General features: G+C 43.1%; 1 protein-coding gene across 1 annotated transcript in view; it reads left to right on the top strand.

The window, feature by feature from the left end:
• LRRC63 (leucine rich repeat containing 63) overlaps positions 1 to 14,823 on the top strand; it is a 382,612-nt gene that overhangs the window by 215,691 nt on the left and 152,098 nt on the right. Inside the window, exon 7 of the mRNA XM_078656022.1 lies at positions 6,536 to 6,651. Within this exon, the coding sequence (XP_078512148.1) occupies positions 6,536 to 6,651 (116 nt within the window). The remainder of the gene's footprint in view (positions 1 to 6,535; positions 6,652 to 14,823) is intronic.

Here is a 14,823-nt window from a genome sequence, read left to right on the forward strand (position 1 = left end):
CCTGCCCCCACTACATCTTCAACAAAGCTGACTCCATCATCGCACCCCATCTCCGTGACATCATCAACTGCTCGTTCAACTCTGCCACCTTTCCAGATAGCTGGAAACACGCCGAACTCAGCGCCCTCCTGAAGAAAACCCACAGCAGACCCCTCGGAACTCAAAAACTACCAACCCATATCCCTCCTCCCATTCCTGGCCAAAGTCATTGAGAAAGCCGTCAATAGCCAACTCGCCGCATTCCTTGAATCCAACAACTCCCTCGATCCATCTCAATCTGGGTTTCGAGCCAAACACAGCACCGAAACCGCCCTCATCGCAGCGACTGACGACATCCGAACACTACTTGACAACGGAGAAACTGTGGCCCTCATTCTACTCGACCTCTCCGCCGCTTTCGACACAGTCTGCCACAGCACCCTTATACAACGCCTCAGCAACATCGGCATACAAGGAAAAGCCCTGGACTGGATCATCTCATTCCTCGCTGGGAGAACTCAAAGAGTTCGACTTCCCCCATTCAACTCAGAGCCCACTGAAGTCATCTGTGGCGTACCACAAGGATCTTCACTCAGTCCCACCCTCTTCAACGTTTACATGAGCCCTCTCGCCTCCATCACGCGTCAACACAACCTCAACATCATCTCTTACGCCGACGACACCCAGTTAATCCTGTCCCTCACCAAAGACCCCAAAACAGCCAAAACCAATCTTCACGAAGGCATGAAAGAAGTAGCCGAATGGATGAAACATAGCCGCCTAAAACTCAACTCAGACAAAACCGAGGTGCTCATCCTAGGTTCTTCCCCCTCTGCCTGGGACGACTCTTGGTGGCCCTCCGCACTGGGCACAGCACCCACTCCCACAGACCATGCACGTAACCATGGCTTCATCCTAGACTCCTCTCTCTCGATGTCCAGACAAGTCAACGCAGTCTCATCCTCCTGCTTCAACGTACTTCGCATTCTCAAAAAAATCTTCCGCTGGATCCCCCTTGAGACAAGAAAGACTGTCACCCACGCACTGGTCACGAGTCGACTGGATTATGGAAACACCCTCTATGCCGGAATCACAGCAAAATTACAGAAAAAACTCCAACGCATCCAAAACGCATCAGCGAGACTCATATTAGACGTCCCTCGCCAAGATCACATCTCCGGACACTTAAAAGACCTCCACTGGCTTCCCGTCAACAAAATAATTACTTTCCGCCTTCTCACCCACGCACACAAAGCCCTCTACAACCTAGGACCCGAATGCCTCAACACTCGACTGTCATTCTACAAACCCACCCGCCAACTAAGATCGTCCAATCAAGCCCTCGCCGCAGTCCCGCGCATCTGAAGATCCACCATGGGTGGCAGATCATTCTCATTCCTTGCTGCCAAGACCTGGAACTCACTCCCCACTCACCTCCGCCTTACTCAAGACCACATCTTCTTCAGAAAAGAACTTAAGACATGGCTATTCGACAAATAATGATCCCCTCCCCAAGCGCCTTGAGACCCTCTGGGTGAGTAGTGCGCTATACAAATGCTCGAACTTGAACTAATTGTAAATTATGCACGTTGAAAGTGTCTGCACTTTTTTTTAACAATGACATTTCTATATACGTAATTCTAGTTGAACGAAAGATTTTATGATTTTAAGGAACGAAAAAACTTTTATTTCAGTCTTCTGTTTTAGTAATTGTATTGTTTTGGTTTTAATTAAATGAAACAATATATTTTTTTTACTTGACTTGAATACCGGCACCGCTGCAGTGGTTAGAGCGACCCACTGAGCTGCGTCACCATTACGCATAGCATATGTTTTAGCATGGTGTCAGCTCTTGTCTGAGCACGTCCTACTTACTTCAGGACGGGAGCTGATCACAGTTCCCCCACCTCTCTTTGGTGTTGCGGGCTATAGAGAGTCTCCGGGGCACCTGCAAGGGCTGGCAGTCCTGGTTGAGGCATGTCTACCTTCCTACGCCCGGCGCACTCACCAGGCGACGCCTATCAAGGCCACAGCCTGCACGGATTCTCCTTCCTCTCCTTGTGGGCCTCATGACACCGAGGAGAGTGACTTATGAGTGTAAAGGTTTATCGCTGAGGGCAACTGAGGAAACTGCGGTGGCAAGTAGGATATTTCCCAGGCAAGGCTAATGATAAATGTTCCGGCCAAGGAGCAGCTATCACAAAGTGCTGCAGCAGGCTGATAAACTTGTAATTTATTTATTTATTTATTTATTTGTGCGTTTTTATATAGCGCGGACTTTACCCGAAGGTGTCAGAGCGCTTGACAATAGGAACAGAACTGATACATGAGAACATTACAAGTGAACAAAATACAAAAGCAAACGTTACATTAAATGAAGCAATAATGACAATCATGAGCAAAATACAAGAGGTAGCAAACGGTGCATTACAAAAGTGACAATTGTGAACCAACAAAATACAAGAGGTAGCAAACGGTGCATTACAAAAGTGACAATCGTGAACCAACAAAATACAAGAGGTAGCAAAACGGTGCATTACAGGAGGAAAGAGTGACGTGTGCAGGTTACAAAAGCGTACAAAGTAAACATAGAGGTATAGTACTGCAAAATATGGAGGGCCCACAAGAACAAACATTACGTAGGCCATGGTGGCACTTGTGCAGGTGTCGAAAATAAACAAATGTAAGAGGTAGAAAACAGTGTGTTACAAGAGAAAGTGACGGGTGCATGTTACACACGAGTACCAAACACAGGTAGAAAGATAATACCCAATAAATGGCCGACTCTCAAACCGCAAGAACACACTGGGAGGACACTTCCATAGTTATGTACAGTAGATTTTTCAAGAATGGAAGGGCTTCCTTCAGCTAATAGAGAGGGCATGGATTACATTTGGAAGTGTCTTTGAAGGAGGAGAACTTTGAGGTTAGTTTTGAAGGCCTGTGAGGATGTGGAAATGCTGCCCGCTCCGCTCGCCTGGCTTTGGCATACAACACACCTATTAAAAAGAGTCTGACAACTGTAAGAGACTCACACTGTCTCCACAGTAACCAATGGGCACACAGACAGCGACTCCTGACATCAGTTATTGTGCCGCTCAGTAGTGTCGGGTTGAGTTACATTATAGCACTGTTACCAACACTAGCGCAGGCAGCCCAGCCAGCCCCTAAACATACCAGCAGCACGCTCCTCCGCTTTCAGCATGGTGCATACATCATAGGTGCTCCGCTTGACAACTGTGAGAGGTGCTATAATGCATGACTTTCCATTTCAGTGCGGTGATGCGGGCCACCGCATTGAAATGAGTTAGTCTAACGCCTGATATGTGGTACTTGGCAGGACTGTTGTTGCCTGGACTGTAACTGTTCTGTGCATGTGAGGGACATTCAAATTGCTGCATTATTACTGCACCCCTGTGTGTTTTGGTGGAAGTGTTCATTGATATTAAATGTGGTGTAACTGTTCCAGTGCCGCACAGTGAACCAAAGCCAACATGGGAAAAAGGTTTGTCACTACAATACAGCACTATGCTAATGAGCACAGGGCAAGCCACCTTGACCCTCTACAGTGGGATCAGACTGGTGAGTTGTGCAGGGTTCTTCCCAAAAGAAACTTGTAGAAACAACATTGGCAAAGCCAATAGGTATGGCCTTAATGTGCCAAAGTATATAAACACCGGCATTCGCAAATATGGCATACACACATGTTGTTTATCACATAAAGCAAGTCCCACTCGCTTTGCCATCTCTGAGAACCAGTAGCAAAAAAAATTGCTTTCTTACTAGAATGCATACAATAAATGCTTGGCCTTTTGTTTAATTTGTATTGCTTTTACAAAAAACAAACAATACAAAAAAATAAAAGGAACAATAGAAATTGAAGTACATAGGACTCTTTTTTAGAGAACAAGCTATAACAGGCACTTCTTGGTAGTGTGAATAATGTCTTATATGGTTTTCAGATTGGTTATCAGCAGGTTGGTCAGCATCAGTTGGTGGCCTCTTCTTCATGGTTATCAAGCAATGAGGCAGACAGTGAGGTACATTGACATGTCAATACTCTCAACAATGTGGCAATGGGTAAATAGGCCTATACAATAGGTGATGTTGAGCAGTTTATGCAGCTCATATTACTATACGTCTTTGCTAGTAATACTGCTCTAGAATTACTTTCTTTTATATAGCTCTTCATCCCACACTACTGCAGTTTCTTAGCGCTGTAAATAACAGAAGTTACTATTACCCATTCATGGTAAACAATTTACCTATCTTCAGGGGCATGGAAGGTGAGTCAGCCTTGTCAGGATTCAAGCTCATGGCCCAGGCAGCAGATGTTCGGCTCACTGCGCTACCTTACAAACAGTATGATGATTGAGTGTATTTTTCAGATTGAAAATAGCGCCTCATGCATTCGAATAGGAGCACTTCGTAGAAATTGCAAAAAGTCAGCAAACATCTAAAAGCATGAGATGAGAGAGTGATACTCTTCTGTGTGGAGCCAAATCCCACTCTTTTATATGTTAAAGAATGGGTAACAATATTTTGAGATACCTGCGCTGTCAAGCAGGAAACTTAAAATACAAATTACGGCACATTTTGGTGATACGCTTTGAGGACTGTATCATGGCAGCTCATCTAGCCCTAAAAGCTGCTCACAGGAAATGACTGAAGTCCCAGTGGCTAGTCTGACCAGAAACTGTACTCTGTGTGTTGTGGTGCTTGCACTCCTGCTGCAACTGCCTGTGCATTAGAGGTACATATGCTAATGGTGCTGTCTGTGTTGTTCATACCATGGGCCAGATTGATCAGTGTTGCATTGCCCTTGCACCACGCAAGAGCAATGCAAAACCTAGATGAGATTTACCAAGTCACGCAGGGCCACCTTGCCTCGCCCTGCGCTGCTTAGTATATCTGGAGTAGTGCAAATTGCTGCTTTGCCTTACAATACGTGGTGAGGGCATTCCATGGGTGGAGCATGGGTGTTTCCACGTATACACCCATGCATTCTGAGACAGTCTGGGAATGAGTCAGAATTGCACGCCTTCGCACCAGAGGTGCAACGAGGAGAAATATCTTTATATCTCTCTTTGATTCCGCTCTCTAAGTGGGCTCCATTCTCCAGCACACACACAGAAAAAAGAATATGCCTCTGAGGATAGTTTCTTTCCTGCACAAAAACAATCCTGCCTGTAACACACTTGCTCCATGACACAAGGGTGCCTGCATCGGCGCTAGGCTACTGATTTTGCGTAAAGTTAGGGCAGAGGACAGAAATGCACCATATCTTTATAGATATGGCGCATTCCTACCCTTTCACGCAGCACAGCAGGTTGTCTTGCTGCACTGCGCTGCATGAAAGAATGATAAATCTGCCTGTATGTATCTTACTGAATCTGTAATGTGCAAATCCCCAACGAATTGCAGTGTCAATGGTTGACATACAGTATGCACACATCATAGATCTTTAATGTTTGCATGAAATATTATTTTGTTGGTTTCAGCTGGGGACTATGATATAGATTAAAGAAAAGCATCCAGAAAATGATTGTTGGGCTCCTTCAAAGAATCAAAAATTGAGCCGCATGGCATTCCCAGCCCTCTTCTTCCCAGACATCATATATTCTCCGTTGTAATGTTTGAAGTGACCCTTAGCTTTTACAAGCTTGCCCAATAAATATGTTAACTCAAGAAAGTGCCAAACAAAACATTTTGGGCCAGATGTGGGAACCCTAATACCGGTCGGTAACGGCCGAAATTCCGTAATTTCGGCCGTTACCGACCGGTATTAGGCATTTGGGATGTAGGTGGCTACATTTCAGATTCGGTAATTTACCGAATTGGTATTTAAGAATTCGGTAAATTACCGAATTCTTAAATACCGATTCGGTAAATTACCGAATCTGAAATGTAGGAAGCACTCAAGTGAGTGCTTTTCACCTGTAAGGATTTGTTATTTACCACCAACTACAAGTTGGTGGTAAATTACGAAAACCCTAAAAAAACAATTTTTTGCATTTAATAACAGTGCCATGTGGCAGACATACATGCCCTTAGGGCATGTATGTCTGCCACATGAGCACCTATGTACAATTCAGGGGTGCAACAGGGTGTCAAAGTGACGCCCTGCCACCCTTGAATGTTTCCCCCCTTTTACCGAATCGGTAAATACCGATTCGGTAATTCCCATTCATTCCTATGGGCCTACAGGCCCATAGGAATGAATGGGAATTACCGAATCGGTATTTACTGATTTGGTAAATACCGAATCACACCGATTCGGTAATACTTACCGAGTAATTACCTACATAGCATTTACCGATTCTAAAATACCGAATCGGTAAAATTCGGTATTTTAGATTCGGTAAATGTAGTTTACCTACATCTAGCCCCTAGTCTTATTTTCCTTTTATATAATTTATGGCAAAATTAATGGTTGGAAAGCTCACAATGCACTTTTTTTTACTGAACACAGGACTTTAAGGGAAGGAAGTCGCCATGATTTTGCAACACCCGTAACGCTGGATATTTTCTTATGTTCCAAATACTTGTTTTGCAGGCTTGAGAAAGCTTCGTGATTTGACAAGTGCTTATTCTAAGAAAGAAACGATTACACCTTCTGAACTCGCTGTTCTTGATAGCTTTGAACAAGGAGGGAATTACCTTGACCTTAAGGTATGTATATTTATCTATTTGATATTTTGATATACAGATTTTCACCAAGGAAATGTTATATATATATACGTATATATATATATATATATATATATATATATTCACTGAAAAAACCATAGGTTATAGACCATATATAGTTAGGAATTAGCATTTAAAAAACCTTATTTTACTCGCACAAAACCATTGAAATTCCATATATAGTTAGTTGCACTAACTATATATCGCGCACCCGCAATCCACTGCTGATCATGTCACATATTACATCATTCATGACATGGTCAGTGACATCACTGATGACATCACTGATGACATCTCAAATGACATCACTGATGACATCACTGATGACAACATCCAGTGACTGTATGTTTCTGTAAAGTTAAAATATGTCTTACATATTGAAGAATGAGTGGATGTATAAGTGTCTGGATGAAGGATTTAGTAGGTGCGTGACTGACTGTATGAGTGAGTGATTAAATGTGTCTCACTGAATGCATGGGTTAGTGACTAAACTGTCTTAATTTGTGCATTATTATGTCTGTTGTGATGTAAACTGCTGCATGTGTTGATCATTAGCTATACGAGAGGCTATATGTGTTATTGATTGGTTGCCCAAGTATTTGTATGGGAGATTGAGTTTGTGTAGGGGTGGCTGGGAGGTGTGTGACTCTGTGCATAGATGTGTGAGCAGTTGATTCACTAGGTGTATGAGTTCAAGAGTGCATGTGGAAACAGCTACATGGGCAGTTGACTGTGTGCATGAGTGTATTGATGAGTGAATGGATATCTCAATGCTACATGTCATAGTAAGTACATATGTAAAACACAGTACATGTGAGAGTTGGCATATATAAATAACTGTGCATGAGAGCCACTGAATATGTGAGTGGTTGTATGGATCATTGTGAACTTGTATCAGGGATTGTATAAGAGAGTAAATATGTGTTAGTATATGTTTGAATAAGTAAGGTGTGTATAACTGTATAGTTGAAGAAATGGAGGTGAGATTGTTTCTTTGCATGACTGACTAGGTGTGTGAGTAACTCCATGGATGAGTGACAGTGTGTGAGTGTCTGTATACACTGAGTGTATCTAAGAGGTTTATCGTATTAGCACAAAAATGATGTCAAATGAGATGTCATCATTGATGTCATCAGTGATGTCATTTGAGATGTCATCAGTGATGTCATCAGTGATGTCACTGACCATGTCATGAATGATGTAATATGTGACATGATCAGCAGTGGATTGCGGGTGCGCGATATATAGTTAGTGCAACTAACTATATATGGAATTTCAATGGTTTTGTGTGAGTAAAATAAGGTTTTTTAAATGCTAATTCCTAACTATATATGGTCTATAACCTATGGTTTTTTCAGTGAATTTTCAAGGTTTTGTAAATGCTAATTCCTAACTATATATGGTCTATAACCTATGGTTTTTTCAGTGAATTTCAATGTTTTTTTAATAGCAAATATCATAAGCTGTCGAATGTCAAGTACGTGGTAAGTAAAAACATTTTCGTGTTTATGCACACTGATCTGCTTTGAATGCTGCTCCCCACCCCTCATTTCTATTAGGAGTACTCTCTCTTTGCAGATAGTGAAGGGTAGTTAACGCAGGCCTTTGCCCCCGTTGTAATCCGTCGTGCCTGCTTCTCTCTCCATTTGATTGATTCTTCTCTTTGGTTCATTCTCTATTTACAAACAAGCACAGAGTCGCAATACTCTGTTTAGTCTTTGCAGATAGCGAAAAATCGTGTAAAAAAACAAAAGGAATCGAGCAAAATCAGTAGGCCACTAATGGGATCTCTTTTTGACCTCGCTAAAATAGAAACATTAGGAACAACCTGTTGAAAATAGCAATGTGTATGTACATAAGCGGCGTTCATTTGTGTTCACAGTACCCCTTGTTGATTGTTTGAATCGAGCATTGAATTGTTCGAAGTTGGTTCTCTTAAGGATCTTCTCTGCCTGCAAACGAGGAAGAATAGGAATATTCTCTCTCCCTTTGCAGATAGTGAAGGGTAGGTAACGCAAGCCTTTAACACGTCGTACCTATTTCATTCCTCATTGATTGATTGATTGTCCGAACATTGACTGTTTGGGAATTAGTTCTTTTTGGAGTTATTCCCGGTTTGCAAATAAACGTAGTAAAATCTTTGCAAGTAGTGAAAGGGTACGTAATGCGGACCTTTCTCCCCCGTTGTAATCTGTCATGCCTATCTACTCCCCACTGATTGATGCACCTGTTTGACCCGGACCATTTACTAGAGATAGGTCATCTGGCCCGACCAGAGAGCACCCCTAGTGAAAAGGACATATGCAATAATAACGAAGTGATCACTGTATCCTGTTAACAGAAACTTTAGCATGAAACAACCTGGAAAGAAAAGAATAGGAAAACGAAAATCAGTAGGCCACTGATGAACATGAACTTTTATTAAACAACGAACAAAGAAACGATAACATAACGTAATGATAAAACCTATTAATGTCCTAGAAACAAGAAAACGTTAAAATATGCCAGTGGTGAGAGACCAGAAAAACAGTAAGAGAAACCAAATCACCCCTCGCTGTCCCACCGCCTGCCACGCCAAAAAAATCGATAGACTAGGGAAAATGCAAGTCAGTAGAACATCCGCCCCCACTCTGGAAACTACCAAGGTGGGGCAGGGTTGCGGCTACGCCCAGCCGGGAGCAGCCCATATAAGGTGGGTCCTGCTGCCACGCCTCGGCCAGGAGATCCTAACGTAGGGTGTAGCCGGAGGAGAGGCCGAGGCCAGCGGGACCCGGCCAGGGGATTGCCTTTACAATGCTGAACAGTTGCAGGGGGGGGGAATGTCTCCTCGACCCTCCCCTCTCTCTCCCAGTCTGGCCGCGGTGGCCCTTGAGAGTTGCAGGTAGTCCCGCCACATGCTCTTCCGGTCCGGCCACCAACGGTCGGGGGGCCGAGGCCGACGGGATCCGGCTGCAGCCGATAAACCAAGAAACCCGTTCATGGGGCCAGAGCCAGGGGCGTCCGGCCGACATCTACCGGAAGCCCGGCCCGAAGACGGACGGGACACTTCTTCTTTCTTGAATAATGGCTGCGACAACACTGGGGGGGGGATGTCTTGCACATGCCTCCGACCCCCCCCCCCTCGTCCTCATCGCCTGGTCCGGCCATAACAAATGTCAAGCGAGACGCCGTGGGGTGCACTGGGAGGGAGAGACGGTGCGAACAGGCCTCTCCCGCCTCCCCAGGTGGAGGCTTCCCAGCTGCACCCTCAGCGCTCCAGGCGCCCGGAAAAGGGTTCTTCCACTGTAGCCATGCTGCAACGTCTCGCCCGGCAGGGTGGAGCCCGTCCGCTCATTTGACCCCGCGATCGCCAGTAGCTACCGAACTCTCAAAATGGCGGTCGACCTGGCAAGAGCGGGCCCAGCATAAAGAAATGGCCCGGTCACTGGTTGACTCCACCACCGTAGTCCTCCACGACCTTGAAGATTCTAGAGGAGCCACGGGAGTCTCCGACCCCCGATGGGGAATGACTGCCATGATCGCCCGTGGAGTGACGAAACTGTATCCGCGGGACGTCGGCGCTCCCATGCTGGCGCCAGCCTCACTTTGAATTACTAGAATCCTGCAGACCTCAGTTCCGGTGAAAGCACAGTGTGACCCGGTAGGAAAAATTGTTGCACCCCCTCCCCTTTTTGACTGATAGTTCAAACCACCGATCCTTTCCTTTGCCCTTTTAACGGAACTTTGGACTGCCTCCCCCTCTTTTACATTTTCTAGAGAAAACAAAACATTAACCACTACATTAGCATAGCAGTTGACACCAGAACTGTTTTCAAATTGAAAACCAACAACATCTTCAACAGAATCCTTTTTGTTTCTGCTGTGACCCTGCTACAGCACAGGCATTGTCCCCAGCAGTAATTCTGCAATGCCGGTAAGAATAGCTGTGGTGCCTACTGGACTCACTCACCCCCGCGGCGCCCCACGCCGTTATTTGCTGGGCGGCAACTTACTAGACATCACTTTCGTGCCATCTAGATTTCAGCGCGTTCTGCTGCCTTGGAACTATTCGCACAACAGACTGCTACTGACGACCCACCCCCAGGCAACATCTTCTGAATTTTCATAATTTGAAAGAACTAGTAACATGTCCTCATCAGGAATTTCCTCTTCAATCATCTCATCAGGAATTTCCTCATGAAAAGTCTGCAATGATGATTCTTGTAACTCTATGGTCTCCAAACATTCGATAAATTCGCCATCAAGAGATTGATCAAAAAAATCATTCAAGTCATCTCCTCCTTGTGAGAATATTTCATTGTTGGTGCTGTCAATTTCAATAAATGTAGTGGATAATTCAAAAGAAATTGCCACGGTCTCTTCGTTGTTTAAATGTTTTTACTGTTTTTGTTTTGTTGTATATATTTATATGTTATTAAAGTTTTATATTCCTACTACTTTGTTGGAGTGCTATATATTTTTAATGTGACACATAATTGTAAAAACTTTGATGTACAAAGAGTCATTCCTAGAATCTTCCGCTTCAGGCTCGGTCCCCTCCCCAATCACAATACAGGATGGTTTTCAGATAGTAGGAACACGTGTGGTGTGACGGATCTCATCGGGTGTGGGCCTTGATCTACTATAACTCCTTTGAAGAGGGGTGATTCTTTACAGCTGGAGCCATAAACTACATCTGCAGGGCTAGCTGATAGCCTGGACAATCGGACACAGAGGAATAGGGCGAAAGGGAGGTGTCGGGCGGGCACAGAGTGTGATTTTCAGGGAAGAGCAGCGCAGATGGGGGGAGGTTTATTGCCTATGCATAAGACAGAGAGCGGGGGTGACCAGTGCCTGGGGAAGATGCTTGCGAGGGTGGGGAGCCATGCTACGAATCGACACCGTGCAGAGAGTGGGTCTGCTCAAGGCATCTAAAATGGCTGCCGTGCACGACAAAAGTGTGGCATTTCAAAAAAGGCAAGATGGCGCAGACAATGTTTTTCAACACTTCCTCATTTCCTTCCAATCGAACGTTAACAGACGTTGGTGCATATTACCAAAGTTAAGCGATATTTATCGCTAACGATGCTTACCAACGAATTTTTTTACCGCTAAGCATCGTCAGAAATTATCGAAGATAAACCTTGCTATTATCAAGGTTTATCGCAAATGCGATAATAAACGGCCGCAATGCATGAATATCGCTAAAAAGTCAGCGATATTCATGCATTACCGAGCTAATGCTCTTAGCCATGTTATCCACCTCCCATTGGATAACATGGCTAAGAACTGCTCAGGGCAGGTGTTACTTTTTGGAGATATTCGCGCTTAGCGCGAATATCTCCAAAAGTTGGTAATAGGAGATAGATATCTTGCATGTTGTAATGCAAATTATTGTGGTATATGGAACTCATACCATAATCTCTCAGGAAAGCAGAAACTGATCCTTTTGGGACCGCCTAAAAAGGCCTAGGGGTTGAGGGGTACTCTACTTTGCCCCCTTTTCACGTTCCGAACTATTTTATTTTACTCTCTTCTGTAATTACACAAAATAGCAGCGATAAGATGCATCGGAGACACACAGTGAGAGAAAGGAGGCCGGAGATAAAGAAGAGATGTCAAATACACATTGGAGATAATATAGTGGCAGAAGGGAAGTAAATATGAGTAAACTTACCATGTAACATAAAAATGTTGCACTCTATACTATAAGTCTCATTTTATACTACAATCACTTCGCTACAACCTCATAAATTAAAAATAAAAATGAATAATGTCTCAAACAATTTTTGATTTCTAAATATAAATGTATTCTTCAGAATTTTCTAAATTTGAAAGAACTAGTACCATGTCCTCATCAGCAATTTCCTCATGAAAAGTCTGCAATGATAATTCTTCTAACTCTATGGCCTCCAAACATTCGATAAATTCGCCATCAACAGATTGATCAAAAAAATCATTCAAGTCATCTCCTCCTTGTGACAATATTTCATTATTGGTGCTGTCAATTTCAATCAATGTAGTGGAATCATTCAAGTCATCTCCTCGTGACAATATTTCATTATTGGTGCTCTCAATTTCAATCAATGTAGTGGAATCATTCAAGTCATCTCCTCCTTGTGACAATATTTCATTATTGGTGCTGTCCATTTCAATCAATCTAATGGAATCATACAAGTCATCTCCTCCTTGTGACAATATTTCATTATTGGTGCTCTCAATTTCAATCAATGTAGTGGAATCATTCAAGTCATCTCCTTGTGACAATATTTCATTATTGGTGCTGTCCATTTCAATCAATCTAATGGAATCATACAAGTCATCTCCTCCTTGTGACAATATTTCATTATTGGTGCTCTGAATTTCAATCAATGTAGTGGACAATTCAAAAGAAATTGCCACGGTCTCTTCATTGTGAGCCATTTTATTTTGAAATTGCTTGCTGTAAATTGCAGAAAAAAATAATCACTTTCATTTATCGTTTTTAGTAATACATAATATAAAACTAACTTTATCAAGTATTTAGTATAACAGAAGGACTGCAAATAAATAACAGAAAACATTTTTCAAATTATCTTCAAGTGTACAACATAGTTCCCCTTACAAAGAAATTGCCACGGTCTCTTCATTGTGAGCCATTTATTTTGAAATTGCTTGCTGTAAATTGCAGAAAAAAATAATCACTTTCATTTATCGTTTTTAGTAATACATAATATAAAACTAACTTTATCAAGTATTTAGTATAACAGAAGGACTGCAAATAAATAACAGAAAACATTTTTCAAATTATCTTCAAGTGTACAACATAGTTCCCCTTACAAATTAACAACTCACCTTTTTAAAAGTAGGAAAAGTGTTAGTACTGTGTAAATCAAACACCAGAAATTCACCACCAACAATTCCTCACAAATGTACCTCAGACAGTAGTATCACAAAATGGCTGTGGTTTCCTCTCATTTGACATATATACATAACCAATTAACTTTCATCACACACAAATACAAAACCAAAGTAACATTTTAATTGGTTCTAAATTTCAACACTTTCAAATGTGTTTTCCCCATGCAATTTTCCATAGGACATTTACATACGTCTACAGCCTGAATGGCTGAACGGAATTACACCAAACTTGGCAAAATGGTACATCAAACCTAAGAGGTCAGGAAGAATCTACTATGCCCCCTTATGGTCATTTCCCCCTTCGCTTTGGCCTCCTCTTGTCTCTCAATCCTACCGAGAGACAAGATGGCGGCCGCTACGGACTGTTTGGAATGTTGACAGACGCCGGAGAACCAATCAGCTTCGCAAAGCTCCGTAACACGAAAAGTACGCGAAGCGGAGCGCTGTTACAGATATATATCTTTTTTTGAACGTTAATTTCTCAAAATCCACTGGAGCACATATATTGAGACCTAGCAAAGGCACATCGGGCTACCAGTCCCTAATATTTTGCCAAGTTTCGTGCAAATCCATTCAGCCGTTCGATTATTATTATAATTTTTTTTTTTGCCCCGCGGGGCCCTTTTAAAACCTCCACATCAAACCTAGGGGGTCAGCGAGGATCTACTATGCCCCCTTATGGTCATTTGCCCCTTCGCTTTGGCCTCCTCTTGTCTCTCGATCCTACCGAGAGACAAGATGGCGGCCGCTACGGACTGTTTGGAATGTTTACAGACGCCGGAGAACCAATCAGCTTCGCTTCACAAAGCTCCGTTGCGCGAAAAGTCCGCGAACCGGAGCGCTTCCCGGTCCGCTGTTACAGATATATATCTTTTTTTGAACGTTAATTTCTCAAAATCCACTGAAGCACATATATTGAGACCTACAAAAGGCACATCGGGCTACCAGTCCCTACAATTTTGCCAAGTTTCGTGCAAATCCATTCAGCCGTTCGGGCTAAAAGTGAGGCCAACCGCCCTATGGAAAACTCAATGTTAAAAACACGTTTTGGGACCCCCCTTTTTTCTCAGCCCCCCCTTGACGAACCCCCCCAAATTTCCAGGGGCTGCTCAGAAACAAAATGTTCCATTTTCCTGAAAATTTCAGCCAATTCCGTCCACAAACGCCAAAGTTATTAGACATAGAATTTTCAAAAATCCCATATAGAAAAAATCCTAACTATATATACCTACTGGCGACCGCCAGTAGGTAATATATATATATATATATATATAT

The sequence above is a fragment of the Lissotriton helveticus genome, chromosome 8, assembly GCF_964261635.1.
Source record: "Lissotriton helveticus chromosome 8, aLisHel1.1, whole genome shotgun sequence".
Lineage (NCBI taxonomy): Eukaryota > Metazoa > Chordata > Amphibia > Caudata > Salamandridae > Lissotriton > Lissotriton helveticus.